The sequence below is a fragment of the Fringilla coelebs genome (genome assembly GCF_963513975.1).
Source record: "Fringilla coelebs genome assembly, chromosome: 19".
In the NCBI taxonomy this organism is placed as follows: domain Eukaryota; kingdom Metazoa; phylum Chordata; class Aves; order Passeriformes; family Fringillidae; genus Fringilla; species Fringilla coelebs.
In genome coordinates, this window is record NC_140045.1 from 3,669,022 (window position 1) to 3,677,441 (window position 8,420).

Below are 8,420 nucleotides of genomic sequence, written 5' to 3' on the forward strand. Positions count from 1 at the left end.
ATTATAAAATACATTAAAATTATTAAATTATAATAAATTTATTATAATTTGAAATGATAAATTTCATTTATGAAATGAAATTATAAAATACATTAAAACAGTATTTTGTTCCATCTATTTTTTTTTTTAATCTTTGATATTAAAAAAAAAAAAAAAAAGAACTAGCCTTCCTCTGGAAAACATTCTAAATTGTAATGTTTCTTATTTATCCAGTAAATGTAGGGTAGTCTCATGTGCTCCACAGAGAGATGATATTCTTAGGCTTTAAAAATACAGTTTTTATCCTGTGTTGCTTGGGAATGCCATACTAAAAAGCTATAAAAATATCCACTCACTGTGTACAAGAAAGGACACAGAGAGAACATCTCTGCAACATGATCCATTTACTTTTCCTAGTAAGAAGTCAGATTTACAAAATCTCTTAGAATTGCTAGTAAAAATACTTGTTTATCTGTGCCAATGAGTTCCGTGTGAACTCCCACATTCCTGTGGTCCAGACTAGGCCAGGTACAAGGGACAAGGTCCTCGCCAAGCTGCCAGTACAAACATCTTTTTGTAAGCTTACTCTTTTCCAGACAAGCCATTTAAAACAGACTATGGTATTGACTGGAGATTAGAGGCAGAGTGTTTGGCAGATCCCTCAATTTTAAAATGGAGGAAGGGAAAACACGCAAAGGAAATATGGAAATGGTCTCTGAGAAATTCAGTGTCAGCAGCTTAGTAGTAAAATTCTATGGATAATACCTTATTGTATGTGCTGTAACCTTTTGCATACTTTGTAGAGTAGCACTAATAGAAATAACAAGCCCTAAAAACACCTGATAGTTGCCAAGAAAGACAGACCCATATGTCTTTAGTCAGGATAAAATCGCTCTGAATTTATTCCTTACCGGCCCCAGCCGTTTTCAGCGTAATCTCAGTAATAATAATCCCAGTGAATAGAAAGCAGCTCAGGTCCAATGAATTAAGGAGAGAGCAGGGGCTGGATGGATGCTCTCTGAGGCAGCTGTGTGTGCTTGCAGCCGGCAGAACCAGCTCAAGGACCAGCAGCACCAGCAGCAGCAGCAGGTGGTGTCCCTGTGCCAGCTCCCGGACGAGGCCGAGTGCCTGACGGTGCCGCGCTACAAGCGGGACCTGGTGCAGAAGCTCAAGATCCTGCGGCAGGAGCTGTCCCAGCAGCAGCCTCAGGCCGGCCACTGTCGCATCGAGGTCTCCAGAGAGGAGATTTTTGAGGTAACTCGAGATTTTGACCCATTTCTGAACAAGGGGGTTGTTTATAGCTGTGTAAAGGAGTCGTTCACTTAGGCGGAACCTGCGGCTGAAACTGGGATTTTACCGTGGTGAAGGGGAGGGATTGCAGGGGGATGCCAGGAATGCCATGTCATTGACATAGGTGGCTCTCATGTCATTGACATAGGTGGCTCTCATGTCATTGACATAGATGGCTCTCATGTGATTGACATAGGTGGCTCTCATGTGATTGACATAGGTGGCTCTCATGTCATTGACATAGGTGGCTCTCATGTCATTGACATAGATGGCTCTCATGTCATTGACATAGATGGCTCTCATGTCATTGACATAGATGGCTCTCATGTCATTGACATAGATGGCTCTCATGTCATTGACATAGATGGCTCTCATGTCATTGACATAGATGGCTCTCATGTCATTGACATAGATGGCTCTCATGTCATTGACATAGGTGGCTCTCATGTCATTGACATAGGTGGCTCTCATGTCATTGACATAGATTGCTCTCATGTCATTGACATAGGTGGCTCTCATGTCATTGACATAGATTGCTCTCATGTCATTGACATAGATGGCTCTCATGTCATTGACATAGATGGCTCTCATGTCATTGACATAGATGGCTCTCATGTGATTGGCATAGATGGCTCTCATGTCATTGGCATAGATGGCTCTCATGTGATTGTCATTTAGCCTGGAGAGATGAATGAAATCAAGGAAAACTTTCCCTATTGCTGGAGATGTGCAGCCCGTGTCAGGGATTGTGGAAAGGAGTCCGAGCACCTAATGTGAGGATCCTGTCTCACTTCTTCCTGGTATTTGAGAAGCTGATGAGTGTTTGTTAAAAATTCAACTCCATTAGTAGTGATCTTTGATACAGTGTAATTTAAGTAAAACTACTAATGAATAGGATTCCTCTTCAGAGTTTGGATTTCTTATCATTGATCTGAATTCTCTCTCCAGAATCAGACCAATTTTACAACTGTCTGGGCTTCTGAATGGCCAGAGATGCCCACAGTGGGGTCTCTGCATTCTGTTTGGGGATGTGATCAGCAGAATCATTCTGTTGACTTAACACACTTATAATTCATTGGCCTTTTCTGGAGAACAGTTTGTCCTTTTGAGGACTTTCACCCATCCCACCCATCCCTGTTGCATTTTTACCCCACCCACAAACTTGATCACCCCACTGTGTTGTCACAGTTTTTCCCAGCCAAGAAAGATTTGTGTTGGTCTTCCCTGTGGAGAGTCAGATCACTTTGTAAGCAACTGAAAGAAGAAGGGAGGGAAGGCTACAGAATTGTGATGTTCTTGTTCAGTCCAGTGTGTTGGGTCCCCACACACCCACCTGCCTCCTCTGTCCTGTAGAGGCAGAGCTTGGGACTGATACTGCACACAAATAGGAACCAGACTTTTTTCTCTAATTCCTTTGCATTTGTTCTGCCTTTCAACTTGCTTTCTGTGTTTCCTTGGTGAACACTTACTGACAGATGAATAATCCTGTGGATTTACTGGGATGGCATTGCTGATTCCATTCTTAAGGTGCTTCCTGGAGGCTGGCACATGTGTTTTACCCAGAGTACAAGCTCCACTCTTGGCTTTTCAGGCTGCAAAACCCAGGAGCCCTTATGGAAAACAAAAGGAGTTAACTTATTAAAAAATTGTGTCAGTAATGTGAGAATGAGGGACAATTTTCTGATCACTGCTCACCCCTGGAAATTTAATGGGAGGTGGTTCTTCTCATCTTCTCATCATTTTATTTGACAAGTGTTATCACATTTGGAGAAAATGAAGAAACAATCTGTGATTTGAGAAACTGATGAAGATCAGGAAAATAATGTCCCCTTTAAGAGTGCTCCCTTTGGACTCAAGTATTAAACTCCCTTCACTTCCAATACACAGCAGCAGCTTTTACTCTGTAAACAGCAGTTAATAAAAGGAAGTGTTGTGTGTTTACAGGAATCCTACAGGCAAGTCATGAAGATGAGGCCAAAAGACCTGTGGAAACGATTGATGATAAAATTTCGTGGGGAGGAGGGCCTTGATTATGGAGGTGTGGCCAGGTAAACAGTGGCTCTTCTGTCTTTCCCCTGCAGCCAACCCTGCCCTGTGCTTTAAATCCTGAACCAGCCCAGCTTCTTTTGTATTATTCTCATTTATTTTTATTTCTGTAACAGATTAAATGTCAGAAGAACATAGAGCTCTAGGTAGTATTGTAAAAGACAAACTGCATCCAAAAAACCCCTAATTTATTGAAAATAAAATGCAAATTACACATCAGGCCAAATATCTGTCATATGTGAGAGGTTTTGGTATCGATTGAAATTAACATCTTTTTCTTTGGTTAGTGAAGTTTGGGTATCTGAGAATATATACCACTAAATACTTGGCTTTATGGCACAATTTGAACCAAGAAATATGCTTCATTGCAAACTGTCACTGCTGTTTGAAGCAAAATGTTGCCACCAGCAGTTGGTGGGCAACTTCAGTCTGTCAACAGTCTGAGGTTATTTTTCCCTTATAAAAAAATGACATGCCCAATTGTCAGACCATTATTTACTGATTTGTGAACACATAATTAAAACCTGAAGTAAATATATCCATTACCTTAAAGATGGTTTCTATCAAAAGCTTTTATTCCAACATCTTTCTATTCAAGTGAACAGATTTTGTCTTGTCTTAGTGTCTAATGGATGTAGGAGAATCACAGTCAGAAACTCTCTTGGAAGTGAGTAACCTGAGGGAAAATCTTGGAAAGCTGGAAATCCATCAGCTGTCAGGAGTTGTGTGGTTTCTGAGCTAGTAAAAACAATTCTGATTTCAGCCATACCTCAGCATGTTCAGAGATAACTTCCTTCACATTTATGTTTAATAGTAAGATTTCAAAAATCTGACTATTTTGAAACGATTCTCAGTGTAGGAATGCATTTGTCTGTAGAGTACCAATAAATGATTTCATTTTCTAGGGAGTGGCTGTACCTGCTGTCCCATGAAATGTTGAATCCCTACTATGGGCTCTTCCAGTACTCCCGGGATGATATTTACACGCTGCAAATCAACCCCGACTCCGCCGTCAACCCGGTAGGGCTGGTGTGCTGTAAATCAGTGTTTGTTCTCTGACCAGAAATCAAACACACCCCTGGACAGGGTTCAACACTTAGGAGCCAAATTCTTACAATTGGTACTGCTGGACACTGAATTTGTACAATTTTTTAATATGATAGTTTCTTTTTTGCACTGATCAAACTTCTCAAATGTGTTCTTAATTTTCTGTCAGATGTCAATTTATGATTCCTTTGGGAGAAATTCGGTTTGATTGTTACTTGTAAGACTCCTGGACTGGAAGTGAAATGCTTAGTGTGCCATGCATGAAAACAAAACAAAACCTCTACACAGGGTTTGGGCTTGGGGATTTCTTCTTTTCTGGGTGTTGAAATTTTGTCTCATGCTCAGCAAGTGGGGGTCTCACTCAGCAGAATGGCCTTGTCTCTGCTCTGTTCCAGGAACACTTGTCCTATTTCCACTTTGTGGGCAGGATCATGGGGATGGCTGTGTTCCATGGGCACTACATTGACGGGGGCTTCACGTTGCCTTTCTACAAGCAGTTGCTTGGGAAGCCAATTACTTTGGATGACATGGAATTGGTGGACCCTGATCTCCATAACAGCTTAGTTTGGATACTGTATGTACTCTGTAGGGTACCTCAGGATGTTAGATGCTGTTTCTGTTATGTGATAATGGTCCTAAATCCTGGAAACAAGGTGTATTTTGATCTTCTCAGGCAGATTTAAGAAATCTCTCACACAATTCAGCTTCTTTAAGGCTAAAAATGCTCAAGCTACTCAAATTTTAGGGGGGAGGTGTGTGGAGTTAATATTAATTTATTAATTTAACCTATTATTAACAGTAACAGGTTATTAAAATATAACAGTGAAACTTTGATAAAGATTTTTAAATGTAACATATGTACTGTATGTTCACCTCCTGCACCCAGGCAGGACTTTGAAATGCCATTGAAAAAATGAAACTGTGCTTGTCAGATAGAACATGGCTGTGATATATTTGCAGAATATGTTTTCCCTCAGTCATTTGCTGCTTTCTTTGCACCAGTGAGAACGACATCACCGGGGTGCTGGACCACACGTTCTGTGTGGAGCACAACGCCTACGGGGAGATCATCCAGCACGAGCTGAAACCCAACGGCAAAAGCATCCCCGTGACAGAGGAGAACAAAAAGGAATATGTCAGGTACATCAGGAGCTTCTCCCAGGGCTCTTTTTCTATTTCCTGTGGTGGGGAGGAGCTGTTGCTTGTTGAAGTAATTGTCAGTGTTGTGCTGTTGGGTTTTGCTGCGGGGTTGTGCAGGTGTAATCCCGTCAGTGGGGCCGTGGTTTGGGGCTGGATCAGTTGCAGGTTTATTGGATTTGAATGCATCCTCCACAAACCCAATTTGCACTTGCTCGCAGACTTTATGTGAACTGGCGGTTTTTACGAGGAATCGAAGCTCAGTTTCTGGCGCTCCAGAAGGGATTTAATGAAGTAATCCCACAACATCTGCTGAAGACATTTGATGAGAAGGAGTTGGAGGTCAGTGCACTGGTGCTGTGTTGTGTGTCAGGTGCAGCCAGGCCCTCAGAACGTGGGGCTGTCCCTGGTGTGCTCTCGCCTGGGAGAAGGGGCAGGGCAAGGGCTGTGTGTGTGCCTCCCACCAGAGCTGGGGCAGTGTTCCTGGAGGTGACAGCTCACAGCAGATGTCACAAGTGGCTGCAGCCCCTCCCCTGTAGCTCAAACCCCTCTGAGCCTTCTGAGGACCTGCAGTGACCTCGGGCTGTGTCACTGCTCTGGCAGAGTGCTGGTGCAGAGTTCTCACAGGGCAGTTTCCTCCTGTGAAATTCAGTGCTGCCAGGAGAACAGGCTGTCACTCCCTCCCAGCCCTTGGTGCACTGCCTTGAATGCTGTCAGCACCTGGGGCTTGGCAGAGCTCAGTTTTGCCAGACTCCATTGGTCCTGTAAATCCAGCAGAAGGAAAGGTGCTGTCACAAACAAGTGTGCTACAGAATGTCAGGATCAGCATCCAAACAGTATCCTCTGAAGGCAAATCCACAGATCCCAGGCTTGCTTTAAACTGAAATGTAATTGCAGTCTGTGGAGTTGAGGGGTTTGCCATGTAAAATGGCCACAGGTAAATTATTCACATGTGCTTCTGATCCCTGGGCTGGAACGTGGTGATTGCTCCTCCTTTATCCCAAATATTCTCACTCCCAGCAGTGAGCCAGCCATGCTGCTAACCCTGAACCATTTTGCAGCTGTAGAATAAGAAAGGGGAAGGTGCAGTGTTCTTAGTCATAAAAATGTCCTCAGAATTATGATCACATCCTCCCTGAACTTAACCTGATCCATTGTGGATCTCCCTTCAGGAGCACTGAAAGCTCAGTGTCAGGAAAGGCTGCTCTGTCCTTTGTGGGGTATCACAGGAACAAGATTCCTTTTGGGGCTCCAGAGCTGGAGCAGCCACACTGCACCCAAGCCATGCTCCTGAAGAAATACTGAGGTCAAATGTGAATTATTCCTGCACTGTCATACAGGAGTAGAATCTGTGCTTGTGTTTAACAGGTCAAGGCCCTCTTGTCTAAGCTTGAAATGCTTGTTTGGGTTCTTTTTCATTTGAATTGAGACCATTTAGAAAATTGTTTGTGTACAGAGGTAAAATTAAAAAAACAGTAAAGATATATTTCTGCATTGCTTAAGATGAGGGAGAAGTTATAATTTGCCTTTGGTATAAAATCTGTCCATTTTCCACTATAATTTCTTCATAATTTGGCTCCAAACCCACTTTTACACCAATGATGAAACAATATAATAAATCTATTTTAAATTTACAGCTCATCATTTGTGGACTGGGAAAAATCGATGTTAACGACTGGAAGGCAAACACCAGGTTAAAACACTGTACCCCCGACAGCAACATCGTGAAGTGGTTTTGGAAGGCTGTGGAGCTCTTCGACGAGGAGAGGAGGGCGCGGCTGCTGCAGTTCGTGACCGGCTCCTCCCGGGTGCCTCTGCAGGGCTTCAAGGCACTGCAAGGTAACGCCCAGGGCTGGAGAGGGGCTGCCGGCTGCCCTGGGGCTTCTGAAGAGCCATTTTAATGCTCTGATTGCAATCACGAGTGGCTCTTTTGTGTGTGTCCGGTACCTTCTTATGCAGGTGCAAATGGCTCTTTTATTTCGGTTCTGCACTTCCTTCTCTGGCAGGAGGTTCTGATCAGCTCAGATCTTAGAGGGGTTCCAGAAGCAGGGTTTTAATTCCTGACTTTTACAAGCCCTCATCAGTTGCACAGCTCTGGGGGTTCTTTTAGACTGAAATGCAGTGACACAACTCAAGCTCAGACTCTTATTTAACAGCAGAGTCCCCATGAGAAACACTGACCCTCTGTAAAAATTATATTTTTAATGGCTGCTCATACCAGGATTCCAGTTTTGCTCAGGCTGGGACATTTTGATAGCTTCTTCTGACCTTTGTGGCATCTTCAGTGCAGACCAAGTCTAAACAATGGCTGTGCTGCAGTCTTTTTTCTTTAGCAGAGGCATTAAAGGGATTTCTAGTAGTCAGATAAATTTAATAAAATTATAAGGAATTGACATTGTGATGCTGTGGGATTTCAGTGGAATTGGCCACTGTTCAAGACCTCTTAGGGACAGGTACAGCTGTGTAAGTTTTGTTGTACAGAAGGGGTGATTAAGAGAAATTAAAATCTGTTGGAATTATGCAGTGCACTGTGAAAAAGCTGATTTGTTCTTCCTTATCAGTGCTTTTTTCCTTACCTTCCCTTTAAATAACTGCAGGGCTGTCTGGATGGGCAAGGAGGGGTCTGTCCCACAACCACTGGGACTTTGCAGTTTTTTCCTGCCTGTTCATGATTTCATCTTCCTTGGTGCAGAGCTTCTCTTTGTATTTTAATTGCTCTCTTCTTGTTGCAGTGCAACAAAGACATTTCATGTTATTCCACACAGTAATAGAGATCTGCTCTGCATTTTCAGGTGCTGCAGGCCCACGACTCTTCACAATACACCAGATTGATGCCAGCACTAATAATTTGCCTAAAGCTCATACCTGGTAAGATTTTCTCAGTTCTCTGTTGTGATTGTAGCTTAAGCACCAATCTGCTG

At 43.0% G+C, this 8,420-nt stretch overlaps 1 protein-coding gene across 1 annotated transcript in view; it reads left to right on the forward strand.

Annotated features, from left to right (window-relative positions):
• SMURF2 (SMAD specific E3 ubiquitin protein ligase 2) overlaps positions 1–8,420 on the forward strand; it is a 56,827-nt gene that overhangs the window by 48,048 nt on the left and 359 nt on the right. Inside the window, exons 11-18 of the mRNA XM_084218806.1 lie at positions 1,023–1,233; positions 3,214–3,317; positions 4,221–4,335; positions 4,758–4,936; positions 5,365–5,502; positions 5,721–5,841; positions 7,137–7,338; positions 8,292–8,367. Coding sequence (XP_084074932.1) covers positions 1,023–1,233; positions 3,214–3,317; positions 4,221–4,335; positions 4,758–4,936; positions 5,365–5,502; positions 5,721–5,841; positions 7,137–7,338; positions 8,292–8,367 — 1,146 coding nt within the window. The remainder of the gene's footprint in view (positions 1–1,022; positions 1,234–3,213; positions 3,318–4,220; positions 4,336–4,757; positions 4,937–5,364; positions 5,503–5,720; positions 5,842–7,136; positions 7,339–8,291; positions 8,368–8,420) is intronic.